The sequence below is a fragment of the Australozyma saopauloensis genome, chromosome 4 (assembly GCF_035610405.1).
Source record: "Australozyma saopauloensis chromosome 4, complete sequence".
Taxonomy (NCBI): domain Eukaryota; kingdom Fungi; phylum Ascomycota; class Pichiomycetes; order Serinales; family Metschnikowiaceae; genus Australozyma; species Australozyma saopauloensis.
In genome coordinates this window covers 671,528-696,779 of record NC_086134.1, presented here as the reverse complement: position 1 = coordinate 696,779, position 25,252 = coordinate 671,528, and the positions used below count along the sequence as shown (strand labels likewise).

Genomic DNA, 25,252 nt, shown 5'->3' with positions numbered 1-25,252 from the left:
GTGCATGTTAAGTCGGTAATTTTGCTTTTGGTAATTTTTGGTGGTTTGTTTGGGAGGAGTTTGGGACCTCGTGAAAATTTTGATTGGCTGCGGGTTTTTGTTGTTGTTTGGTTGTTTGGTAATGACGGTTTAGCCGCCCCAACCTTCGCACGTGACCCCTGTCGCTTACAGGTTCCTCATTTCTCAAAGATCGTAGAGATTGTCGAGGGTCTTTGCGTTAAGAGAGACAGGGAACCTTTGTTTCTGTTGTTGTCTTATTCTTTTTGTGTTGATTTTTTTTTTTAATTTATTTCTTTGTTCGTTTTTTCGTTCGGTTTTTTTTCTTTTCATTGCCTCTGTTGCTTCTCTTGTTTTCCTATTACCCTTTCTGTTGCCCGGGATTGGGTTCATCATGGGTGGGCCTTTGATTCTTAGAGCCAAGGGGATATACTGTTGCCTAGAATAATACCGATGAGCGGGAGTATCGAACATTTACAGTAAGATGAATTCTAAAATCACACAATTCATACTTTTTTAGGATGGTTTTGTTATTTTTAGCCAAAAGGACGATTTGTATACCATGAGCAACACCACTGAAAATTCTGATTTTCAAAATTTTTATTACCAAGGGTTTGAGATATTGATGTAGTTGGTTTCAGCAAAATTCGAGCTCTGGCATCATATAACAAGATTAAACCTTGCCTTGGCTTCTCTTCATCAGAGTCTACTTCCGTGGGTTCTTCAAAACTTGAAGAAATCACAACTCTTCAATCCATATTCAAGAACCTCTAATTAAACTCCTCAATTTAAGAATGTCTATTTTGATTACCCTATTGATACACACGAATTGCAGCCGATACCTAATCAAGCTGCATCTTCTCCTCGCTCGAGATCTGACCAGCATCCAAGTTCATTGGTTGAACCTCTGAAACCTTGAATTCCGCAGTCTCATCAACAAGCTTGGACAAAGCAGTCAACAAACCAGCAACCTGGTCACTGACCTGGTATTTGGAATGCACCCAAGATGGTCTGGCGGTAGCATCACCTCCAGTAAGTTTGATGATCTCCTTGGTGACAGAGTTCAACAACACTGTGGAACTCTCTCTAGCTGTGGCAGTGGCAGCAGCACCAAACTTGAAAAGAGACTTCAACTTCAAAGCACTGACACCCAAGGCTGGCAAAGGAAGCTCCTTGCCCGGCAAAGTCAACTTCGATGCATCAACACCGTGCTTACCGGTAGGGTTCGAGGCAGACAATATCGTGGAGAATGGAATGTGTTTGGCCAATTGAACAGGCTTGGGTCTGGCCAAGTATCTGTTGGTCAATTCATGCAAACCGATCTTACGAGCGTTGAGCTCCTTCTTAATGGCGGCGATTTGTTCCGGAAGGTTGTCCTGCTCAGGCTTCAAAGGGAAGGCTTCACAAGTGTGAGACAATTTGAATGGGTACACGGAACAGTTTCTGTCAACGTAGTTGATCAAGTCTCTGGCAGAGTTCAATCTCAATGCATGGGTGATGGCAATGTCACGGATGAAGACGGTGGAGACGGGCTCATCTGCAAGCTCCAAGGTGATAAGACCTTGCTCCTCAAACTCAGAGACACCACAGAAGGTCAAATCGACGTTGTAGACCTCACCAGCCTCGACAACGAAATCGTCGGTTGGAACAGCCGAAGAAACATCGGTGGAGGAAGCTGGTCTTCCATCATGCACAATTAAATCAGATCCGGAACCCTTCTTGAGAAGGTCCTCTTCCTGGTTGCTCTCGTCCCAGACAACACCCTTGAACTCTCTCTCAGCCACGACACCTTCGGCCTGACCAGCCAAGAAACGACGGACTCTTCTGACTTTAGAACCTGGAACAACCACACACTGGAATGAGCGGGCAATTTCGTCGACAACAGAACGGATCATGGAACCGGTGATGATGTTGGACTGGTTCTGCAACTCGGGAATCCATGCAATCATCTCGGGGTGCACAGCGAGACCCAAAAGGGCAATCACGGCACGAGTGGCAATGCTACAAGCAACAATGGCATCAGCCTTGCTGCCTAAAAGAGGACCCTCAGGCTTCAACTCGTTGTCAATCAACACTCCTGGAGGATAGATCACAATAGTGTGGGATGCCAATGCGGTGTAACCATCGATCTGAGCACCAAGCGAAATGGTGACAACATCGCCAGCTGCAAATGTCTTGACATCATCGGAATAGAGTTCTGGAGAAACGTTGTTGACGTACTCGTTCACATCAATGGAAACTGGGTGAGAAATACCCTTCTCTCTGACCTTGTCCTTCTTGGTGTAACTCTGAGCAAGCAATTTGGCCAACATCGAGTCACCCAAAAGACAGAGCTCGGTGACCGTGTATGGCTGCTCGGTTTTCTGTAAGTGGTACGAGTCGTTGATGAGCTGTATTATGTATTTGAGAGTGGTTTGGGCAATTTTACCTGCTGCTCTGTATTTGTCAATGACGACCGGGTCCAAGGTGTTTCTTTCCTTGAGCAAGATGTCAGCATCGTCCGGGTGGACGGCCAATTTGGAAAGTTGCATTCTTGATATGACGATGGGAAATCAAAAAGTCAAACACTTACCTAAATATTTCAGATATGAGAGATGGGGATGCGCTTTGTGTGCAGTGCGCGAAGAGGACCATGGTTCAAATAAAAAATTAAAAAGATACCGACAACTGCAGGACTCGAACCTGCGCGGGCAAAGCCCAAAAGATTTCTAATCTTTCTCCTTAACCACTCGGACAAGTTGCCTTCTTGTTGATTTCGTGAATTGTATATTAATATGAAAGCTATCTTAAATGTGACGACCTTTGACTTATAAAGGAGATTCACTCCTCGAAGCCATATGGTCAATTCCCCCTTCTTCTTAGAGCCGATTATTTCTACAATGCTCAAAAAGTCTTATGATCCAATTATTGCATTGTTGCTTGATTAAGGAAGGTATGTTATTTCTAATTAAGTATAAATAGTTGAACAAGCTTCGAAGAATACTGCAAATAAGATTTTCCCTGCGACTAAGAATTGGTTGGGGATTTTAAGCTACAAGGTTCATCATTTCTTGTAGCAAATGCTTGTTTTGTAAGATCATTGTCGCAGCCCTCGATTCAGCATTCTTCTTAGATGTGTCATATGCAATTGCCAAGGTGACGTCCAGGATTTTGAATTCACAGATATATCGCTTGTTTTCGCTGTCATAGGAGCTTTTGTAGTCCGGCTTGACACCCACGGCCTGGTTTAAGAAGGCGTACACCTCGTTTTTAGCAAATTTATTCCCAAGCACAGTTTTGTCCGCAACAAGAGGAAATTTCGATTTCTCTTGCGGTTGACTTGTGCCAGAACCGGCTGTTGGGTCAGCCGAGGAGTCACTGCTCTTGATTCTGGATACAGAGCGATCGGTCTGCAATCTCATTCTGACATACTTCTCGATCTTATCCTTATGAGAGAGTGCGTTCATGGCTGCCCTAAGTCCAGCGTCCTTAAGATTGGAAGCGGTACCACTGCCCAAAACATCATCTCCCATGCAACATTCCACACTGAAGGCACCATTGAATGTAGAAGCTTCAGAAGTCACTTTGTATGATGGGTGCATCAGAGCCGAGCCAATAAGCGAATAGAGTTGGGACTTTGCATCTTTGTTGATTGGAGAATTTTTCTTCAACTCAACCTCTGCTTTCGCAAGGATAGGGGCCATGAGTTGAGTGAGCCAATCTTTAATTGGCATAAGGTCGTAGTCACGGTCGATAGCTAAGGCACCAACGTAGGCTTCAAAGATATCGGCAGTGATCTTTTGTTTTCCTGTAATAAATGCGGAATTATCAACTTTACTTCTCAACTTGCCATCGAAGCCATATTTAGTGGACCACTCGGCCAAAGTCTTGTTACACACCAAGGTTGCACGCCAGGTGGATAAGAAGCCTTCATTGACAAGTGGGAATCTATCGTACAAAATACGGGTAGTGACGAAGTGAAGAACCGAATCTCCCAAGAATTCAAGGCGCTCGTTGTTCAGCAGGATGATCTCTTCCTCGGCAAGATACGTTTTGTTTGCGTTCATCGATTTGTGACTGAAGACTCGACTATGAAGACGTGGGTTATAAATTTCGGGAAGGTCGGGGAGTCCGCTGGAAGACGAACTGGATTTGTGTTTGCGAGGCTTGCTCAATGAGGAATATTCCTTCGTTGAAGCCGAACTATTTTCATTTTGTTTCCGCCCAGATGGGGTCTTATGAGGGTATGTGTCAGAGGTAGTATCAAGAGAGGCAGAATTGAAAAACTTGTTTTCTAAGATTCTATCGAAAACCTTTAAGTTCCCTTTTTGATATTGGGTCTTCAAGTCGCAGATCAAATGCAAGAGATGGTTCTCCTTAATATCCTGTGCGGCAAACTGATCCAAGTCTTTACTATTTTTTAACTCCTCGAGTTTTGAAAGATCCGGGGCTTCGTCTACAATAGTACGAATTGCCTTCTGAAGCGTGCGAGCACAATGTTCGAGCTTGTTCAAGTTTCCAAGGCCAAATTCGCTATCCAGTGTGGGTTGAGAGCTAACACTTGGGTCTAGCTTCATCTTCTTGTTAGATTTTGCTGGAACTACTTCCTGGCCAGTTAAAGTGGCGAGGAAATCCTTGAGATTTGCAGGGTCCAGACTCATGTTATTAGTATGCTCTGCTTTTTTATTGCAGATCTTCTTGTGGACTGCGATATGATTATACCTCACTAGGTGCGATGGCATCCCCATAAGTAGATAGCGAGACAGGATGCTGAGGGAGAATAAATTGAAATTTGCGAACCTCATGGTGAAATATACTAATTGATTTCTTCTTCCTCATTTTCAACTTGATACAAATTTCGAAATGTTTTATATTGGTCTGTTGTAGTCATGAGACTGGTTTGGTGTTAGGTCTGAAACAACTGTGAGGAGGGTCAAGTGTGTGCTGATTTTAATTTACTAAGGATTTTTTCATCATAGATGAATGAAATGTGTCCAATTGTATACGAAGTTTAGGGGCTTCTGCCACCATCTGTTTTGATAAAGGTTCTGGTATGCTTTGCAGTGTAGCAAACGTTATCACAGACAAGTTTGGAACCATTTACCTTGGAAAGTTTTCAATTGTAGAGCAAGTTTACTGGGCCAATCTGGAAGCTTTTTATTTTTCTTGACATTTAAATGTCCAGCTCCTCATACACTTAGCCATTCCTGTTAAAGATAACTAGCGGCAGATGCCATCTAGAAAGTTCCCATTCGACTCCAAAAATCAAACTTATTGGATATGATACAATCTAATTTCCGCAAAAAAAATCAGTAACGAATATAAAAGTATATAGACCAATCTCACCACCATGTAATCCCCAACCTACTCTCACCTACACTTCCCCATACCGGACTGAAAAACTCTCGATACCAGTATCTCCTCCTCCACAATGAGAAGTCTATTGTCTCCCCTCGGGGCTGTTGCACGTGCTGCATCCTTCCGTATGCTGCAAACATCGGCCATGAGAACATTTTCTGTGTCGGCGCTTTCCGGATTCTCTGGCTCCAAAACCGTGGGCTCTGAACAAAAGAACACTCTCTCCAGCGAGGCTCCCAGAAAGACAGGAAAGAACATTCTCTCAAGAAAGACCTTTTTGGTCGACTTCTACAAACACATGAACGACACCAACGACATTCTTTTGTACGTTCATCACAACAACATGGTGAAGGCTGATACCTTGAGAATCAGATCAGACCTTCAAAGATTGGGCGTGCAGTTGCTCTTCCTCCGAAACGGTATCTACAAGGTGTACTTGCGTTCTTCCGAGGAAGAAAACCCTGCCCTGGCCGAGGCCACACAGAAAAACAAGCATGTGAAGCATCCATTGTCCGTTCTCTTAAACGGTCCAACTGCTGTGATCGCCATCAAGGAGTGTAACCCCCGCGTAGTCGAAAGCGTTATGAAGGTATTAAAATCTGCCAACGACAAGCTTATGTTGATGGGTGCCCGTGTGGAGACTGCGGTGTACACCGCTTCGCAGGTTGACCAGTTCAAGAGTTTACCTACCAAAGAGGAGTTGCAGGCACAATTGGCCGGTCTGTTGGCCTACTTGGGTGGAGCTGGTTTGGTGAGAACATTGGAGTCCAACGGTACTGCTCTTTATTTGACGTTGGAACAGAGATCAAAGGATATGGACCCACTGGAGAAGTCCGAGGAGTCGTAGATCCGTTTCTACTTGTACATATATTACAATACAGCCATAGGTTAACATTCATGAAGTTCTGGTGGGAAAAATAAATTAAATACTGAAAAAGAATAAAACGGATCCCAATTATATGCACAAATTAATGCATGTTATTGGTTGCGACAAACTGACTCTTTTCTTATTTGTCCATTGTGTACTCACTACTCTGGAGAGATGCTCATCGCACATCGCACAGCATATCTCTTATCACACCGGCTGTGTCAGATATACAGAATAAATCCAACCTCAAATATGTCGCTTGACTCCGATAAAGAAGCACAGATTCGCCATCAGCGCGAGTCTGAGCTGAAAAGAAAGGCGTACAGAGATATGAAGGAAGAAACCAGAAAGGTCCTCAAACATGCTCGCATAGAAACACCAACCCCTGAGCCAGATGCAGTTGGTCTCCCTAGAAAGAGATTCTACAGACAAAGAGCACACTCCAATCCGTTTTCAGACCATCGTCTCGACTATCCTCAGGAGCCATCGTGTATGGAGTGGCAGAAGTTGTATCCACATTATTTCGACGAAACGACGGGGACCATGAGCAAAAATGTGGAAATTGCTGACATTGGATGTGGATATGGAGGCCTCTTAATTCAATTGGCTACTGCGTTCCCAGAAAAGTTGAGTCTTGGAATGGAGATCAGAGTTCAGGTGACACAATACGTGGAAGACAGAATCATTGCCTTGAGAGAACAGAACAAGGATGCAGAGCAGTACCAGAATGTAGCTGTGTTGCGAGGAAATGCCATGAAATTCACGCCCAATTTCTTCTTCAAGGGACAATTGTCGAAGATGTTCTTCTGTTTCCCAGATCCACACTTCAAACAGAGAAAGCACAAGGCGCGGATCATCACCAGCACTCTTCTCTCGGAGTATGCTTACGTTTTGCGCGAGGGCGGAATTATCTACACCATCACCGATGTGGAGGATTTGCACAAGTGGATGGCCAAGCATTTGGAGGAGCACCCATTGTTTGAAAGAAAGAGCGTAGAGTGGGAGAAGAACGACAAATGCGTACAATTAATGATGAACTCGACTGAGGAGGGACAAAAGGTGGAGCGTAACAAGGGAAGCAAATACGTTGCATGCTTTGAGAGGCTACCAACGCCAGAGGACTGTGACTAAGTGTAAAAGTACTGTGGCATGAATATATATTCTTTGTTCGTGCCTTATATAGCTATAAAACTCAACGAAAATCCTGCTGGACGTATTTCATCGCTTCGAATAATCAACTGCTCTTAAAAAAATCGCGGCAGTGAGAAACCTAGAGTCTCACGTTTCTCCGCAAAACACATCTCCCACTGCAATTATGGAAGCTCCACGACAGGAGACTTCTCCTCGACATCAGCAACGGTGGACTTCAACTCGGTGGCTGGCACCTCAGGGAACTTGGCGGCACCAGAAGTGAAAGCAGTGGCTGGCTCAGAGGCGGCAGCGGAGGAAGAAGCATCAGCCTTGGTGTGGGCAGAAGCTGGGCTCTCGCCAACAGTGGAACCGGCAGTTCTGGTAGGGAACTTGGATTGGATGAAGGCGCCGACTGGACCGGTCTTCTCAATGAGTTGGTCGATCATTGGGCCGAGCTTAGTCTTAGCGCAGGCAACCTTTTCGTGAACGGCAGACGAGACCACCTTGGAGTACTTGGCAACAGCAGCATCAATCTCATCCTGGTAAGTTTGGTAGAATGGAGGGAAGGAGAACATGAACACGACACCGGTCCAGATCAAGGCGTAGACGGACACAAATGCGGTCACTTTGTGCAAGATGTAGGCGACACCAGCAGCCTTCAAAGTCTTCTCCAAGTCAGCAACGTAAACAATGTCGATGATTCTCTTCTCGGCAGTGGCGTACAAGTCGCCGAGAGCAGGAAGCACAGACTCCTTGACGCAAGTAGCGTAACTCTGAGGAGCACCGAGGTACTTGGTGACGAAGCCTTGGCCAGTGAGGAGCTGGCCGGAGTACTCGGCAGCAGCAGCAGCCAAAAGCGACACGTAGGCCAAGTTGAAGAAGTACGTGGCAAGATTGAACTTGAGGGCCAACAACACAGAGACAATGACGGCAAGGTACTTACCAGTGTACAAGGGGTATTGCCAGCCAAAAAACTGGCAGGTGGTCATGGGAGGACGGGCGAGAGGAGCCATTATGGATTAGGTATTGGGGATTCTGGGCACGGGGTTCAGAGAAGAGTGGTAGTTGTTGAAACTTGACCGCAAATAAATAGAGTACTAGTTGCCTGGGGAATTTTCTGCGACAATCGTGCTAAACTGCACGGTATATATGTATCTCTAGTCACAAGACCACCTGGCCTGGATACGGGTGGCATGGTGCTGCATCCTGGTGGCGCGCACTGCTGTTTGCCCCTCCTGTCTCAGTGTCCAGATAGGCTGAGAATTAGGCTTAGTAAGGGTGAGGGTCGGGCCATTGGCTAGCCTTTGAAAAAAATACAAAGTATTGAGGATAGTGAAGAGAAATGAGGGGGCGGAAATGGCGGGGCTTTTATAATGTTTTTTGTTTCTTTTTATACTATTCTGTGATCCAGAATTACTTGATCGTGATAGCAAGTGCAATACTGAATGGAAGGTTATCTGCCCTGTGGACCGTTTTCGCGCACAATCTTTACTTCGAATATAAGGTGGTTTGATGTCATTGTCGGGCCCATTGCGTTGTCGGGGAAATTGCGTTGTCGGTCTCAGAGACACTATGCTGTTAGTGAGGCTGGCGGCAAAAAAATGATCCGTGGGAAATTGAAGGCGCCCATTTCAAATTGGGCCGATACGAGCCACATTCGGCGCTGTAGTGCCTCATTTGGCCTTACTGTGCGACCGCTCTGTGTATTTTTAGTAGTCGGTGTCGGCTTTATATATTGATTTGATAACTGATTAGTATACGTGAGTGTCGGCAATTTTACTTTCACCGAACTCTTTCAAATACTTAAATCTAGATTGTTAGTGTATGAATTATCTTCAAAGGTGAGGAACGAAGGTGGCAAAAAAACTCACGTCCCGCTCAAATTCCTCTATGATATCCTGATTCTTTTTCTCGCTGGACTGAAATTGTTCTCGGATAGGTGTCGCGAGTTTCTCTAAGCATCGGAGCTTCTTGACGGAATTCACGCCAATCGCTTCTTGGTACCACCACCAGTAGGTCATCACAACAAAAGAAAGAACACAGTCCAATAGCTCGTCAACAAGATTTTTGAGGGGTTCATGCATAGAATTGCTGAAATTTAATTCCTTTCCTGCTTCCATTAGTAGCAGCACTATGCTATTTATTCTGTCACAAAACATAAAGATGCTTCGGACTTCTCGGTGACACTTCTCTACATATCTGTCTACCCCATAGCTAAAATTAGAAGTGTCCATCACGGCATGCCATGTTTGAGCTTGACTCAACGTTTCTCTCGCGAAGACTTTCGTCGTCTTCTCGAGCGCTTCTAGAGAACGTGCCAATTGTGTGATACGAGCTCCTAGAGAGGCTTGAGGAAACACAAACCTCGACAAACCCAGAATCTCTTTTTTTGGAAAAGCGCTTATGTCCAAGATACTTGTTTCTTGGTTGGAGCATAGAGTAGAATCAAAGTCTCGGAATCTACGGGTCCCGGTATCAGTTTGTCTTCTTTTGCAGAAGTTCAACGACATCAAATTTTTAAGTTTGATCATTGCCGATGCATTTTCGTGTGCCTCTGTAACATTTGCAATGCAACTCCTGTTAAGCTTTCTCGTGGTCGTTTCCAAATCTTGTACAGCCAGCACAATTCCTACAATGCAATTCTCAAAGTCATTGAGAGGCTTTCCACCTGCTCGTTGCTGTTCAATTGCGAAATATGTTCGGAGTAAACTTTTGAAAGAGCTTTCGAACTTGACATTGTTGAGGACAATGCTGTTCAAGAGACCAAAAAAGGATACTCTGTCTGGAATATCTTCACACTTCGCATTGTTCAAGTTCTGGTCGCCCATGTTGAAAAACATTGTCATTGATTGAACACAAACATCAATCTCGAAACTCAACGGAGATGGCCCTCGTCCCGTCGCCTCCTTGGATAGCTTTTGGTATCGAGTGATATCCTTCCACAAGATTTCCTGGCGTTTCATCACACTGGATAATATTTCGTTTGGTGACATTTATGATCTTATTCTATATACTTGGAAGATTGTCAGAGAATCACTGTATTAGAGCATATTTAAATAGCGACTGTTTCATCTGTGTTTCAGGATGGATTTGTTTCAGGTGTGAGAATTGGCTGCAAAATCTCTTATGTATGTGCAGGAACGCTTGCTTCCATTATGCCTTTACCAAAATACTCAGAGATTACTTTGAATCTGTCAGACGATTCATTAAGTTGTTTCATGAAAGTGTCGTAGTCGTTTGCGGACCGAAGTTGCTTTTCTCTACCTGAATTTGCAGCAGCAACTTCATTCACACACAATGGACATCGGTGTTTTTCGTCCTCTGTAGAACCTGGTATGTATGTGTTTTCATCTAGACAACGCCCATGATACGAGTGCATACACTTGAAGTGAATGGCTGGGAAGTCAAGTTTCAACTCACAGTTTGAACATTTTGTATTCTGGAGGATCACTGGCTTCGTTGTAAGCTCTGTCAATTTCGAGCTATTCTTTGTTGATTCGTTTTCATACGACTCGGCTAAGTTTAAATTATTGCTGATATCGCGAGTGATTTTTCCCACATCTTCTATAAGAAGATCTTTGATGAGGCCAACAGAGGCGCTTTCGTACGCACTAAGTTGTGTAACAAGCTCCAAAGGACTTGCAATGTCATTTTTGACTATGTTTCTGAAAAGCCATTGCTTGCTCTTTTGCGAGATGGAGTTGAAGTTCTCCTCGCTAGAAAGAATGAGTTTCAACATGAGCTTATATAAATGAATGTTTGCTTCACCATGCTTCCGTACGATTTCTAGGGCCTCTGGTACATTATTTTGCGCTTGGGCTGACCGGAAAATTGAATCCTCATATTCTGCTTCTGATCCTTTCAAAAGGTACATGTCAGCTTCAAACTGATAGATGTGTCCTAATAGAAGCACTCCAGACTTATCTAAAAGCTCTTTGTGCTCTTCAATGAGTTTTGCTGCATTCGAAGTCCAAGTGGTAGCATCTTCTGAGTCTTTGCTCGACATTGATAGATAGAGTTCCAAAAGTGTCATGAGAATTTCTGTTTTTTGAGAATTGTTGCCTTGATACTTTTCGAAACTCTCAAGGCATGCTTCAAGAAATACAATGAATTCTTTTGTGTGGTTAATGAAACAAGGGAAAACGAGACTTGGTCTGGGTGGAAGATATGTTGGATCGACCGGGATGACTTCTTCGCTAGGTGGCTCTTCCTCTGTGCTATGCTTTAATGGACCAGCCAAGTAGCTGAGAAATGCACTATATGATGAGACGTTGGGTGCAGAATCTGGTAACAGCTCACTCTTTCTATCTTCATCCAGTGGAGATGATGTATCGAACAACAGGTGAGTTGGATTTGGGACGTAATTACCAGTGAAAATGTCTATCAACAATTGTGTGGTCTCAATCGGCATGCAATCAAGTAAATCCTTCAGATAGTCAATTAGTATTCTGAGAAGTTCGTTCACTGGGAGTGATCTCATATATGAAATACAATTATCATATTGTTTAAGATCCTCAAGCTGAATTTCAACAATGAGGTGAGGATGATTTAGTTTGTAAAGAAGCTTTGTGACCTGTGAGTAGTAGCCACATTCCTTAAACAAATTGATAATGAGTGAAAATTTGAGCTTGCTTAGGTCGAGCTTGTTCGAAGCGACTACCAGGTCATCGAAAAGGTCAATGCCCGCTATGAAATTGTCAAGTTCGTCTGTCATTTTCAATTTGCAATAGCAGCAAAGCAAAAGGGTAATATGATCACTATCCGATAAGCGATATTCGTAGAGTTTCGCGAGAAACTTAGTCATGTTGTGAATGTTGGATACCTCCTTAAAATTTGTAATGACATTAATTATGAAGTCGTCCAAATTTTCCAGCGTATCAAGTGTGTCGGGAACACCTGAAGAAGTGGATTTCATCAGCTGGAGCAAAGGAAGACAATCAATGTACTTCTCAATAGCACCATCAAAGTCTTGCTTCTCGTAAAGTGTTTCAGCGTTGAGGAGATTGATTCTGTAAAGAGTCTCGTTGTTCAAATTGTGCTGCTTGGCCATTGAGAGAGCAATTGGGAAGAGGCCCCTTTGCAAGACAATCTCAATTTGTTGATTGATAGGTTTCTCATGGAGTTTATAAAGAATGCCATCGGTGGAAAGTAAATATGCCTCACTCTCAGAAGAAGAGAAAAAAACATGCGAAATGGTCAGTTTTGGGACTGTTAGATTGAAGGAAATTTGCATGTTGTGCATGTCAAGGACAAGAATTCTTGTCAATGTGTTCTTTTGCGAGCCCGAGGACGTTAAATCTTCAAAAGGTGATACCACAAGTAGATAGTCCCGAAACAAGCGAAGAATTTTTCGTTTTGGAATGCTGAAATTGATTGTATGGGCTTTGCTGACATGGTTGTAGAAGCGGAAACCTTCCAGGTCTGCAGCAATTAATTTGGCAGAGCGCGGTTCGATGTCCGCACAATTCAAATCAACACCAGTCTTGCTGGAGAGGACCCGATGTGGTTTTCCCTGGTTTCTTCCCGTTATCAATAATGTTATTACTTTAGACGTGGTAGTGACGTAGAGAATTTGTTCGAAACGATTGTAAAGCACACCTGTGATGGGATCGGCACTTTCATAGATAATACGTTGTTTCAGACCACGATCTCGAAGTAAATCGCCTCGAATAAGCACTACCTTTCCGCTCGTGTAACCCACAGCTATACAGGTGAGAGACTCGTTGAAAGTAAAACAACTGATAGGGAATGCATTTGCACCATCGTTTATCTGGACTGTGGTGACGTACTTGTGTTTGAGCGCATCTTCGGGTGCAGCTCCAGGTGCAATTAGCGCCACGATCTTATTTAAATCCCAAACCTTCAAGTGTGCTGGAGAGCCTTGTTTTTCGGCCAAGGTGATCAACAAATTGGAGTGCGGCAAGGATTTGAGAAACGAAATTCGGTGATCAAGATCGTATGCAAAGAATCGGCCGACGAGTTCTAGCAGAGACTTCTTCAAAATCACGATCTCGCTGTTCTGGACTGCAAACACTATAAACGTTTGAGTACTACAAATGGCCGAGAGCAGAGGATCTGAAAACAATGGCTCATCGGATTGATACTGTGGATCTCGTATAGGAAGAAAATCAAATAGCTGAAAATGTCTCCATGTTGACGGGAGCGACATTGGCTTTTGCAAGTAAGAGGTGAGTTGTAAGTACGGGGTAATCATGAGGATTGGTACTGGACAATTGAGGTACTCAGCAGAAAGAATATTTATGCCGTATTATGAATTCGATTGAAGACAAAGATTGAGATTTATTCCTTGCTCGATAAAATTTCGGAAATCAATAGTGGTCTTCTGTCAATTGGGACTTTTATGCTTCAGTATCGCAGGTAAATGAATCGGATTGAACGCGAAATTGGCTGTCGATTAAGAATTCGACATCAGAAATCGAAGAAATGCCTCTCCGGTGATCCAAATTTTGAATTTGTGTGGTGCTCTAACTATATTTCCATTGGATATTATTATCCATATTAGCCTCGCTTCGAGAATACGAACCGCACTTACCAAACTACTTCTCATTTCATTTCCAGAAATTGAGAAAATTAAGATGAGAAAAATTCCTACATCGTCTAAAATGAGTACGTGTGCGTGATGGATGCCAAAGTCAACTCAATTGTTCGCATCCAACCCCAAATGAACCATGACAAAACGGGAGAAAGAAATTCAGAAAAAAAGCCTACATATTTCCGACAGTATTCAAAATCAAATAGCTCAAGCTTATGGAATTCACCCCTCTCACCAACTCCACATTATCTGATCTATCGCATCTCCATCTCAGTGTGCACATCGCAGACTCCATCGCATCGCCTTTTTTTCCACACTCACCACAAAAACACACCATGTCTTTGGATGTGCCCTCTTTAGGCGAGACTTTCACTCTCACAGAGTTGCCTCGGATCCCCGATCTTCCTCTCTCGGCCCGCGTTGTCATCCCTGAGTCGCAAAAGAACATCTCGCTTGATGAGACAGACACCATCGATCTAGGAATCTCCAAGCTGATCTTTTCCTCCTATGTCTTGAAGCCAACCCCAAAATTGGTCTGGTCATACCCGTTATCTCCTTCCACCATCATCGATAGTATGGACGTTAAGGATTCGCTTTACTTGATTGGGCTCACAGAACGCAAGAAGAGCCGGCTCTCTTTGGTGCGCAGAACCATCGAGGCTTCTGAAGCATCGGACCTCAATATTCCAGCATCTGCAGTGGCCATCAAATTTGCTGCTGGAAAGGCTTACGTTTTGCTCAAGAATGGAGACTTGAAATTGGCATCGTATGATTCAGAGCTGGGTACGTTTTCAGATGACAGCGAACTCGTTTCCGCTGTTGCAGGAAGTCTCAATGTCAAGAGTTCAAAATCAAACCTGGTGGTATTCTACACTTTCATCTCCAACCACTCCTTCTCCCACAAGAACGACCTTCTTTTCTACATAACCCAGACCCCAAAGGCAAAGTCTCTCGCCTACAACCTAATAGCATTGGATGGAGCAAAGTCGTTTGAGATTTTCCTGATTTCAAGCAAGAAACGTTTTGAAAGCACTGTTTTTTCATACAATGATGGTGTTTTGTATCATTTCGACCCATCAACCTTCCAATTGACGTCGCGCGCTTTGATGAAGCCTCATGAGATTGTCCGCTCCATTGATTTGAATGGTCTCTTAAAGGACTCCAGTAATGATGAGCTTTTCTCCTTGAGTGCCATAGCTCCAGAACGTCTTCTTCTCTCTCACAGATCGCTGATCTACATGATCAACTTCAAATACGGCAGTTTGTTGAGTGAACACACAAACCATTCTGGTAACCAGGTATATCTTGTATTCAGTCTCGGTGTCCAGGGCAACAACAACGACCTGAGAAACTCCTTTGCATTGTACTTGAATCTCGAGCACAGTTCCAAACTCTGTAAATTGAAACTGATCCAAGTTGATGTGGGACTCAATCAATTGAGCGAGTCTCTTGGAAAAGCCATTAAAACCGATTCTAAGGAACGTTGGAATGGTCTACCTAATATCGGAGCAGAAGATTTGATTTCTTCCAACAAAAAGCACCTCGAAAAAATGGAGTCAGTCTATGCTTCCTTAGAAAAAGCTAAACTCGCACAAGACTCAAAAAAATTCGATCAAACTCTTCTTGCATTCCTCAAAACAACGGAGGCAACTTCAGGTCTCCCAAAATACTCACATGCATCAGATCGTGTAGTGGATCACAGATTCATCGAGCAGGTTTTATCATTATTTGTGTCATTGGATGACCAAGGTGATGTCCAATTTGTACATGAGGAGCTCATTCCAACAGGAACTTTGGCCTACCTCTTGACTCATCCTCTTTTCCCAGTTGCTTATACCAAGGGCTTGTTGGTTCTTCTCTCATCTTTGGAGGAAACTGATTTGTTGAAGCGTGCTATACAGCTATGCAAACCAATTACAATCGATGAGCTCATGACCGAATTGATCAATTTGACTGAGGTCAGCGAGGAAATAAGCACCGAAGGTGATAGTCAGGAACTCGAATTCGTTGCTGAATTCTTGAGAGCCACCATTGACCGTTTAATCAAGGACCACTCTTTGCCAAGCATCACCGCCAAGTTACTGGAGAAATTGAACAACGATTTCGAAATCGACAACAAAAAGTTGGAGCGCATGCTCGATATCTTCATCAACTTGAACACAAACAACTCGTGGACACTTACACAGGCAGTTATTGATGTGGGTGGTCTTTTCAATTGGAAGGTTCCTACCATCAGCGCTTTGAGCGAGGTGATCGACTCAAAAATCGAGGCACTTACCGAGAACAGCTACAACTTGACATTGACCAACCAGGCCATTTTGGCACGCGAACAAATTCAGAGCAAGAAGAAGAAGAAGGCTACTCAATTTGTGGTGGACAACATTCATGAGATTACCAGTCAAAGAGTGCAATTGGATGCCATCTTGACCATGAGCAACAACACTACAAACAAAAAGTTGATGGTTGATGAAGGAATCGAATTGGCTAAACAAATTCCATCCTACTCTAAAGAGCGGTTGATCTTTTAAATATAGTATTTGCATCAGTACAGTAATAGAATAAGTCATGCAAATTGGTTTAGTAGATGAGGCCAACTGGCTATTTCGCATAACCCGAAACAATAAAATTGCGCAAGAATCAGCATTTATAAATCATTTAGAATCGAATCCATGTCATTGTGTATGGGGATATTTCAGTCAATACGCAGGAAGAAACGACTTCAGGTCAACTACAACCTCTAGTATATCCACAAAAAGCCTCATCCTAAATAGATTTTAAAATGTCTAAACCGGCTGTACAGGCTTATAGAGCAGCACTCCGAGCAACCCGTGTCGCATTTCCAGGAGATGCTTTCATGATCAGATCCGCTAGAGACAAGATGAGAGAGGGCTTTGAGATGAACAAAGGCCTTCAAGTCAAAGAGGAAATCGAAAAAGCCGTTGACGACTTGAACGAGGTGGCCAAATTTTTGGTCAAGAATGTTGTCCAAGCTGAGATGCAGCAAAACGAGAGATATCTCTTGAAAATCCACGACAAGACCGAGTTGGGCCTGAATGATACCATCAAACAGAGCAACAAGGAGAACATGGGTTCTTTGGCTGGTGCCAAAGTGCGCAAATGTCGTTAAACATGTAAATACAGCGTCCCGTAGCTTTGACGTTTCGACGAGTTACAAGTGATGGGGCCATAGAATCTAATTAATAAATAGCAAGCGCAGACGATGCGCAAGAAGAGCCATTCTCCTTCTGTTGGGGATTTTGTAGTATTTTCTGATCTTTTTTACTTTTTGTTGGTGTCTCATCCATCGATCCATTTGGTCTCGGCATTGACTCATACACCAAATGGCATCTCCATCTCCAGACAAAAGATCGTTTCTCATATCCAAACTGCTTTCGTATCTACTCAGGCATGGAGCAATCAAAGAGAAGCTACCAATTGACGCTCAGGGATGGGTTTCCGTCTCCAGTATACTCCAGAACAATCGCTTGAAGAGTTTGCGTGCTACCCAACAGGAGATTGAAGAGATTGTGGCCTCGAACGATAAACAGCGGTTCAAATTGAAGGAAGAGGGTGGTAAACTATTCATTTGTGCGAACCAGGGACACACTTTGGCACAAGTTACCCCCGATTTAGTACTTCTTACTTCAGAGACAATGCCTACAAACGTCTATCATGGAACATACGTGAACAAACTCAAAATGATTGAGGATAAGGGCTTGAGTCGAATGAACAGAAATCATATACACATGACTTCGGATGCAGCATGGTCTGTCCTGGGAATCAGAAAGAATTGTTCTGTTCTTATCTACATAGACACAGCCAAGTGCTTGGAGGATGGGTACAAATTTTGGCGGAGTACCAACGGAGTGATATTGTGTGAGGGAAATGAGAATGGATGTATTCCACGGCAATATTTCAGAAAAATTGAAAAGGTGGCTAACTAGAGCCTCTGGTGGTTATGTATAGGTGAGTAATTTGCAACTACGAGGAGACAAGGGAACGGTGAACCGTACTTTGTCCGCAAAACCTTCTTTGGCGAACAAAACCTGTCGAGACATACAGGATTTTTCTGCAAATTTCGGATAATTGTTTTACCTGAGATATGGGGGCCAGAGCCAACGGTCAGTCCGGTGTAAATGATAACGGCGTAATTACCAGTGGTACATGTTACTGAATGCACCCGTCGACCCAATACGGAGGAATATTGAGCCAAAAGAGTGTAATGAAGCAAACTCTATACGGGCTTTCACCAATTGTTTATATTAATTGTTTTGCAGAGCGATACATGCCACGATGCATTTATGTTCCAGAGCACATGGACTAAAATTAGCTGGAGCGCCTAGAGCCACTCGAAAACCACCAACAATTTTTGATAGAAATCATTCTAGAATCAAAGAGATCGACACAAAAAAAGTGGCAACACAAGCACAAATAATCACAAACCTCTATAAAAATTACAATGGAAGCTTTCTGACACCATGCATCGCAGTTGTACAGCTTGGTATCTCAGGGATCTACGGCCTGAGGCGGCAACGAGCTAGTATGAGCAAGTTAGAACGCCCCAGGAATCACAGTTGAAGCCAAAAATAACCAGCTACGAGCGGCAGAGAAAGTCAGAATTCAAAAGAAATCACAGTGTCAGCAATGACCCCCTTTGGTCATTCCACAAACAAAACCACATCACAAGAAGCTTCCATTACCCCCACTCCAGTGGTTTGCAAAAGGTCTGGAAATCCTGAGACCCTGGTTGGTGACGTTTTCCCGCGGGCTAGCTCTTCACGGTGGAGCCTGCAGAAGACCAAGAAGGGGGCACCTTAGGGGCGCTAAACCGCAACGAGACAGACCCCCATCTTGGCATTGGTGCGTCATTAATAAGGTAGACTAAAAACCGGATGATAGCACTTTGGGCCGAACAATGCAGCTTTGCGGAATATTCTTTTCGCCCCCAAAGACTTCCATTTGACTTTATATATACTGTTTGACGCCGGCCATAAGATTGTCGGCCATAACCACCGTCGCGCGCAAAACTGGCATAGAATCTCAACCGGTTTCTGCATAAGCAGGTATTCCAAAGTATCCTAAAGTGTGAGTATGTGCATGAACCATCCCATAAGCGTTGAGACCCCCGTCTAGGAAAGAACAAGCCCGTCGTTGAGGCCGGCATATACACGGCGGTCCTGCGTCTGACCCTCATATACGCAGTTGACGGGGCCAGACACAGGCCCTCATGAATCTGGTACCTCTGCTAGTGCAGTGTTTAGCAATAAGTGGGCTAGATCCGGAAACGAGGGAAGTCTAGTGCTATATGGCCCGATACAGAACGAAGATCTAGTTGGGATTTTTTTTCGGAGGCTCCATTTATAAAAGCGTGCTAGTATCCACGCGGCCCTCGCTGTTGCTCATTTGCTCTGTGCTATCTATTTACCATTATTTGTTCACCTCGCATCTTCTGTTCCTTAAGTGTTCCTTTATATCATTCATACTCAATTTACCTGAGTCCTATTGCGAGTTAGTCTAATTCTCAAAAGACAAAACTGCTTGGAGCACAGCTATAAAACAAAAACCATTGCAATTACTCCTTTCTGCCTATCACTCCGGAGTCAAGATTCGAATTATCTGTCTCCACTTCAAGACTGAATGAACAATTCGTTTTGACCGTCTTTCCCAATTACCCTGTTCCACAAGTGATGTGCCCTGCTTCAACACAGGTAATGACTGAACGACGAGTCCCTCAGCCAGCACCCCTACTGTCATTCTCTGCTCCCGAAGAACCCTCGCATGACAAAATCTGCCAATGGTACTGCTGTGAATGTGGCAAGTCTTATGGTACGGTTAAGCTGCTACTACAGCCGCCGGATCATTCTCGTAGTGCATTTCTGCAATCCATGGTGAACGGCAGTGCAACATCCCTGATGATAGCAAACGGATGCGTTGTGCCGCCTACTCGCTTCAATTGTTTACGTTGTCGCCACTTAATGTGTCCATATTGTTTAAAACTACGGTATGGCGAGTTGATGTCGGGAAAGCTACTGCCAACGTTGAGCGATGTATAGCTTGTAGAGGTATGAAATAGAATATAGAATATTTGGGTCTACTGTTCAGGCTTTTTTTTAGGCTTATGCTTTCGAAACAAAAAAAAATGAAAGGATCATAAAATGAAAAATGGTACTTCGCTAGTAAAAAAGTTGCCCACTGTCGGAATCGAACCGACGATCGCCTCATTACGAGTGAGGCGCCTTACCACTTGGCCAAGCGGGCTGTCTGATATTTTGAATCCTACTCATGAAACAAGACTTACATATTTTTTTGATACTTCAACTTCTTTTGCACAATTTTTTGGAATATTTTTCAATATCGTTCTTCAATAACCTGACGCTGTCCTGATTTGCGCTCCCTTTATTGAGACCTTTGACCGCAGGATTTGTCGATAAAGCAGAATTTGATCATTAAACTAAGTCTACGTTTACATCATATTTTGCGTACAAATCCTAGAGCCACTTCGCAAAAGGCATCAGAGGTTTGACAATAAACCATCATGGTCTTCTCGTCAATTTAGTTTCTTCAATCGAAGAATTGTTCTTCTTATCTGATTTGTAATTGTGTGTAAATACTCAGTGTTCACGCTCAAAACTTGGGCAACTGGGAAAAACAAAAATCATTTTTGCTGCTTTGTTTATAAAATAAAAACAATAAAAAGAATTGAATATTAATCGCTTAATCCAAGTTTTGGTCTCATTTATTATGGCTACTCTTCCACTTCTTCACTCACGTATTCCCTACTTTGATACACTACTACTAATTTCAGAAATCAAAATGGATTCACCGCCCTTGATGACAAGCCTTGGGCTATTTATTATTGATGAAAATCAATATCCACCGTCCTGGAACAGAACTCCAGAGCTAGATATTATTGGTGGAGGACTATCGTATGCGGTAATTGGTGCTAGAATAGTTTCCGGTCCAAAGTACTCGAAACGCATCACAGGCATTGTAGACATGGGCCTGGACTTCCCGCCTGCAATCAAGAAGGAGATTGATTCATGGGGTACAGGCCTAGTTTTCCGTTCTGACTTTAGTCGGATGACAACTAGAGGCATCAATATCTACAGAGAGGACGGAGTGAGAGACTTCAAGTACATAAGCCCAAAGAAGAGGATTTTAGGAGAAGACATCTTAGAAGTACAGCCACTTGCTAATCTGCGTACATATCATTTTTGTTGCGCAATTGATCGTTGTGAAAGTACAATCGATGACTTTTTGGAGCGATCCAGTCTGCATGGATTTTCCAAGCCCAAATTTATCTTTGAGCCATTTCCAGACGTTTGCGTCCCGCAAAACCTTGATGCTTTGGAAAGCATGCTCCACAAGGTTGATGTATTTTCGCCAAACTTACATGAGTCTGCCAGCTTTCACCAGTTGGAGAAGTCAGCACCAAGTGAGAAGTTGATCCGTGGGCTAGCTGAAAAATTTCACAAATTTCAAACCTCTGATGGTGGAGTTGTTCTCAGATGTGGCGAGCTTGGCTGCTATGTTCTCTCGGACACAGTGTCTATTATGTTACCAGCCTACCACATCGATCAAGAGAAGGTTGTAGATGTCACTGGAGGTGGCAATTCGTTCTGCGGAGCATTTGTGACTGCATTGGAATTGAGCGGCGATTGGCTTCTTTCCGCTGTGCTTGCTACTGTGGCCAGTGGTATTGTAATTGAGAAGCTAGGTATGCCAACTTTAGAAAATGAATTTTGGAACAACGAGACTGTGAAGGAGAGATTGACTATTTACATTGACAGGAATAGATCATTGCTTCTGAAGTTAAATGTGAGTTTGATAGATCATTGGTGAGTCTAGCATGACACGGTACTCCCTTGAGTCTTGAATGCATATTTGAAGAATGAATATGAAATAATTCAATTTTCTATCATAGAGCCCGATGTCGTTTTTTGACAATCAATGCATTTTCTCATGTTCACCTTGACACATTCGATCTAATTTGCAGCCACATCATGCAGGCCCCGAATATAAACCTGAAATATTTTATTTATTGAGCAATAATTAGTTTGGGCTGAAACTAATGAATCGACAGATTTTGCGATTGAAAAGGTAATGCCTATTCCCTTCCAGGGGTATTACCATCTGGGTATGGTACGTAAATTCCGCGCCTTAGATATTCCGAGCTTATCGCATCAGCCCACATATTAATCTCCATACTACACCTTTCAATGTCAAACTCAATAGTCATAGTTGGAGCAGGAGTCATAGGACTCACTTCAGCACTCACACTCAAAAAGGAAAATAAAGATCTCGATATAACCGTAATCGCTTCGCATTTACCTGGTGATATCAGCATCAACTATACCTCTCCATTTGCTGGAGCCAACTGGCAGTCATTTGCTGGAGATGATGTGGAAGTGCAAAAAATTGATGAAATTGGCTACCACGAATTCATAAGGCTAGCTGACATTCCCACATCAGGTGTCTGGAAGAAGAAAAACGTCAATTGTGTCACTCAAAAGGGCTGGGACGATGCTCAGAGAGACCCAAAGGCGTTCGCGAATTGGTTTGATAAATTAGCAAACTCACGGGTTCTCGAAAAAAACGAATTGGTGCCAGGAACAGTGTACGGAACAGTGTTTGACGGAGTCGTGATCTCGGTGCCTATCTATTTATCATACCTAGTTCAGCAGTGCTTGGAAATAGGGATTGTGCTTCAGAGAATCGCTCCTCTCAAAAACATTGAAGACGCGAGAGCTTTGCACCATTCCGGTAAAAAAGCTTCCCTCTTGATTAACTGTGCTGGATTAGGTGTCTCTCGTCTTAACGGTCTCAATGACAAAAAAAGGACCTATGCTGTAAAAGGACAGGTTGTCTTAGTGAGCAACAAGATCGATCACGTAATTTGTGTCGAGGGCGCCAAACATCCAAACGAGATGCTCTACGCATTCCCCAGAAAGGAGGGAGGCACGATCATTGGCGGTTGTTTTTTGGTAGACCAATGGTCTTCAAAGGAGGACAAAACAATCACGCAGAGAATCTTGGGCAGAGCCGTGAGACACATTCCCCAGTTGATTGACCCTGCCACCGGCAACCCTGACCATTTGGATGTTGTGAAGGTAAATGTTGGTCTTCGCCCCTTCAGAGAAGATGGCCCTAGAATCGAGCGGGACTCGAAACGCCCCTGGCTCATCCATGCGTATGGCGCTGGAGGAGGAGGATATCAAGGAAGCTACGGGTTTGCTGAAAAAGTCGCACGCTTAGTCCGAGAATCCAAGCCCGAAGCAAAATTATAGATAAAATGATTGAGAGAAAAAACAATTGAGTTGAGCAATACTGGACATTATTGAGTTCGCTTATTGTCTACAGCGGATATGTACACTCAACTAGGTGTGAGTACGTACTTCAACTATCCGCACCTACCTTGTTAATTAAATCACAAATAATTTTGAAATCAAACAAACAAAAGAAGCTCACACATTATCAACACTCATCAAAAATACATACTATGATCCTTTGTCTTCTCGCTACTCCAAGGTTGGCAGCCAGTCCCGCACTTAGTGCCTGCACAACTGATACTCACGATCTAGTAAATTTTTCACCAAGTCTACCACAAAAACATAAAGAATGAAGGCTTCGCAGGTGGCTAGCTTCCAGCTGACCATGACGGCTGCTCTTAGGCGGCCTTGGTCTATGAACAAAGATGGTGCCATCTGGTACGGTCAATACAAAACTGGTTCCAAGAGACATCCTTTGACCACCAAGCAAGGAAACAAGAACTTCTACAAAGGTACCGGTTCTGCCGGCTATGGTAAAATCAACTCTGCTGGTCATTTCGTGATTGATTGGAAGAAGGTCCGTACATACGTGGTTCCTGCCGAGTTGACCACCACCAATCTCAAATCGTTGGTTCTGCCTAATACACCTCGTATTCGTCAAATTACCAGAGGCTACGACGAAGGCTTGGTAGACCCAGAACTCACCTGGAACAACATCAAGAGCTTCATTGAACACGGTGTCAACTATAGTGACGACTTCGACTTGGAGAAGAACAACTACCTACATGAGATTGTGAACCCCAAGTTGGATCAAATCGAGGCGGAGGAGAGCCCTATCATCAAGAGGGATTAGGATACATGTACATAAATTTTGCGCTCGGTCGCAGTAATTCAAGCGCTCGGAACTTAGTGACTTTCTGTAGTTGTCTAGATTTGGGGGTGTGGAGCGTCTGAATAGCACTTTTTTCACAAATCAATGATCATTCCGTGATTGACAATGGTCTTCTTGATGAACACCGCGTTTGTTTGTTGAAACTGTGACGCTTCTATCGCCATTTTGAGATTGGATCTATAGATGATCTACGCCGTAGAGTATCAGAGAATGTGTAATTGTTAAAACCTGAGTGGTAGCAATAGCTATTTGAGAAAATTTGCATCTATATCTCGCTCATCTGGTTCTCGTCTGACTCTATCATAAGTAGAACATAAGTAGGCAGAAAGGTTCAAGTTGTTCAGAACGCAAAGACAATCAAGATGATTGCAAAGCATGCAATTTTTTTAACCATAATATGAATCTAATTCAAACTCAAAGCCTCAAAAATTGAAGTTAATTCTTTTGGTTGTGGTTTTATTTGTAGTGCACAAACGCGATCCACGTATAGAAACCAATGTCTTTACCAATCGAAACATCAGACATGGCGTCTGAAACGCCGGAGATCCAAACTCAGTCCGTGGGTCCATCGTCAGATATTGTGGCCCCTGAGCCCGATTTCGTTGCAATGGAGGCCGAAGAGGATGAGATAATGGAAGACACAGAAGAGGTTGTGAAAACACTTCCTTTGTCGAAGGTCAAGAGGATATTCAAACTAGATCCAGAATACTCTGGCGCTGCTGCAAGTGCTGCTTACGCTACCGCGGTGGCCACGGAACTTTTCGTGCAATACTTGGCTGAACAATCCGCTATGATTGCAAGAACAGAGAGACGCAAGAAGATACAATACAAGGACGTAAGTGCCGCCGCTAATTCTCAAGAAGCTCTTTTCTTCTTGAGTGATACCATTCCAAAGACTCAGGTCCTCGGCGATGCTGTTAAACTGAAAACTATCAATATCTCCACCGATGATCAAACTAAATTGAAAGCTATGGAGGGCGAGGAGCCAACCGCAGTGTCCGAGACGATTGTAGAAGGTGGGAATATACCCATTGCTGCTGTCAATGAGCTTCCTAAGGGACAAAGCACCCTACCATTCCAAGTTGTTCCTGAGACGAAGATAAAGAAGGCTGGCCTCCTGGATCTCATGTCTAATGACGAACCCGCCACGATAGTGATTGATTAGAGAATATTTCTACGGCAAGCCATCGACATTGTGATGAGAA

At 43.6% G+C, this 25,252-nt stretch overlaps 14 protein-coding genes and 2 non-coding genes across 16 annotated transcripts; 9 read left to right on the top strand and 7 right to left on the bottom strand.

Annotated features, from left to right (window-relative positions):
- Positions 1-839: 839 nt before the first annotated feature.
- PUMCH_003351 (uncharacterized protein) lies at positions 840-2,528 on the bottom strand (the record flags this gene model as incomplete). Its single annotated transcript, XM_063022319.1, has 1 exon — positions 840-2,528. One exon carries the CDS (start codon positions 2,526-2,528, stop codon positions 840-842), a length of 1,689 nt encoding a protein of 562 aa, XP_062878389.1.
- A 130-nt stretch (positions 2,529-2,658) lies between these two features.
- PUMCH_003350 lies at positions 2,659-2,740 on the bottom strand. Its single transcript has one exon. It is a non-coding gene; the product is annotated as a tRNA-Ser (tRNA).
- Positions 2,741-3,023: 283 nt separating this feature from the next.
- On the bottom strand, positions 3,024-4,781 carry PUMCH_003349 (uncharacterized protein; the record flags this gene model as incomplete). The annotated part of the gene is made up of 1 exon (XM_063022318.1): positions 3,024-4,781. One exon carries the CDS (start codon positions 4,779-4,781, stop codon positions 3,024-3,026), a length of 1,758 nt encoding a protein of 585 aa, XP_062878388.1.
- Positions 4,782-5,407: 626 nt separating this feature from the next.
- Positions 5,408-6,181, top strand: PUMCH_003348 (uncharacterized protein; the record flags this gene model as incomplete). Its single annotated transcript, XM_063022317.1, has 1 exon — positions 5,408-6,181. One exon carries the CDS (start codon positions 5,408-5,410, stop codon positions 6,179-6,181), a length of 774 nt encoding a protein of 257 aa, XP_062878387.1.
- Positions 6,182-6,376: 195 nt separating this feature from the next.
- PUMCH_003347 (uncharacterized protein) lies at positions 6,377-7,333 on the top strand (the record flags this gene model as incomplete). Its single annotated transcript, XM_063022316.1, has 1 exon — positions 6,377-7,333. The coding sequence occupies one exon, from the start codon at positions 6,377-6,379 to the stop codon at positions 7,331-7,333; it is 957 nt and encodes a 318-aa protein (XP_062878386.1).
- Positions 7,334-7,515: 182 nt separating this feature from the next.
- PUMCH_003346 (uncharacterized protein) lies at positions 7,516-8,346 on the bottom strand (the record flags this gene model as incomplete). The annotated part of the gene is made up of 1 exon (XM_063022315.1): positions 7,516-8,346. One exon carries the CDS (start codon positions 8,344-8,346, stop codon positions 7,516-7,518), a length of 831 nt encoding a protein of 276 aa, XP_062878385.1.
- An 822-nt stretch (positions 8,347-9,168) lies between these two features.
- Positions 9,169-10,326, bottom strand: PUMCH_003345 (uncharacterized protein; the record flags this gene model as incomplete). The annotated part of the gene is made up of 1 exon (XM_063022314.1): positions 9,169-10,326. One exon carries the CDS (start codon positions 10,324-10,326, stop codon positions 9,169-9,171), a length of 1,158 nt encoding a protein of 385 aa, XP_062878384.1.
- Positions 10,327-10,457: 131 nt separating this feature from the next.
- Positions 10,458-13,547, bottom strand: PUMCH_003344 (uncharacterized protein; the record flags this gene model as incomplete). Its single annotated transcript, XM_063022313.1, has 1 exon — positions 10,458-13,547. The coding sequence occupies one exon, from the start codon at positions 13,545-13,547 to the stop codon at positions 10,458-10,460; it is 3,090 nt and encodes a 1,029-aa protein (XP_062878383.1).
- Positions 13,548-14,101: 554 nt separating this feature from the next.
- PUMCH_003343 (uncharacterized protein) lies at positions 14,102-16,414 on the top strand (the record flags this gene model as incomplete). Its single annotated transcript, XM_063022312.1, has 1 exon — positions 14,102-16,414. One exon carries the CDS (start codon positions 14,102-14,104, stop codon positions 16,412-16,414), a length of 2,313 nt encoding a protein of 770 aa, XP_062878382.1.
- A 251-nt stretch (positions 16,415-16,665) lies between these two features.
- Positions 16,666-17,013, top strand: PUMCH_003342 (uncharacterized protein; the record flags this gene model as incomplete). The annotated part of the gene is made up of 1 exon (XM_063022311.1): positions 16,666-17,013. The coding sequence occupies one exon, from the start codon at positions 16,666-16,668 to the stop codon at positions 17,011-17,013; it is 348 nt and encodes a 115-aa protein (XP_062878381.1).
- A 214-nt stretch (positions 17,014-17,227) lies between these two features.
- PUMCH_003341 (uncharacterized protein) lies at positions 17,228-17,830 on the top strand (the record flags this gene model as incomplete). The annotated part of the gene is made up of 1 exon (XM_063022310.1): positions 17,228-17,830. One exon carries the CDS (start codon positions 17,228-17,230, stop codon positions 17,828-17,830), a length of 603 nt encoding a protein of 200 aa, XP_062878380.1.
- Positions 17,831-20,072: 2,242 nt separating this feature from the next.
- PUMCH_003340 lies at positions 20,073-20,144 on the bottom strand. Its single transcript has one exon. It is a non-coding gene; the product is annotated as a tRNA-Thr (tRNA).
- A 483-nt stretch (positions 20,145-20,627) lies between these two features.
- On the top strand, positions 20,628-21,728 carry PUMCH_003339 (uncharacterized protein; the record flags this gene model as incomplete). Its single annotated transcript, XM_063022309.1, has 1 exon — positions 20,628-21,728. One exon carries the CDS (start codon positions 20,628-20,630, stop codon positions 21,726-21,728), a length of 1,101 nt encoding a protein of 366 aa, XP_062878379.1.
- A 377-nt stretch (positions 21,729-22,105) lies between these two features.
- Positions 22,106-23,173, top strand: PUMCH_003338 (uncharacterized protein; the record flags this gene model as incomplete). The annotated part of the gene is made up of 1 exon (XM_063022308.1): positions 22,106-23,173. One exon carries the CDS (start codon positions 22,106-22,108, stop codon positions 23,171-23,173), a length of 1,068 nt encoding a protein of 355 aa, XP_062878378.1.
- A 331-nt stretch (positions 23,174-23,504) lies between these two features.
- PUMCH_003337 (uncharacterized protein) lies at positions 23,505-24,008 on the top strand (the record flags this gene model as incomplete). Its single annotated transcript, XM_063022307.1, has 1 exon — positions 23,505-24,008. The coding sequence occupies one exon, from the start codon at positions 23,505-23,507 to the stop codon at positions 24,006-24,008; it is 504 nt and encodes a 167-aa protein (XP_062878377.1).
- Positions 24,009-24,543: 535 nt separating this feature from the next.
- Positions 24,544-25,212, top strand: PUMCH_003336 (uncharacterized protein; the record flags this gene model as incomplete). Its single annotated transcript, XM_063022306.1, has 1 exon — positions 24,544-25,212. One exon carries the CDS (start codon positions 24,544-24,546, stop codon positions 25,210-25,212), a length of 669 nt encoding a protein of 222 aa, XP_062878376.1.
- Positions 25,213-25,252: the final 40 nt, after the last annotated feature.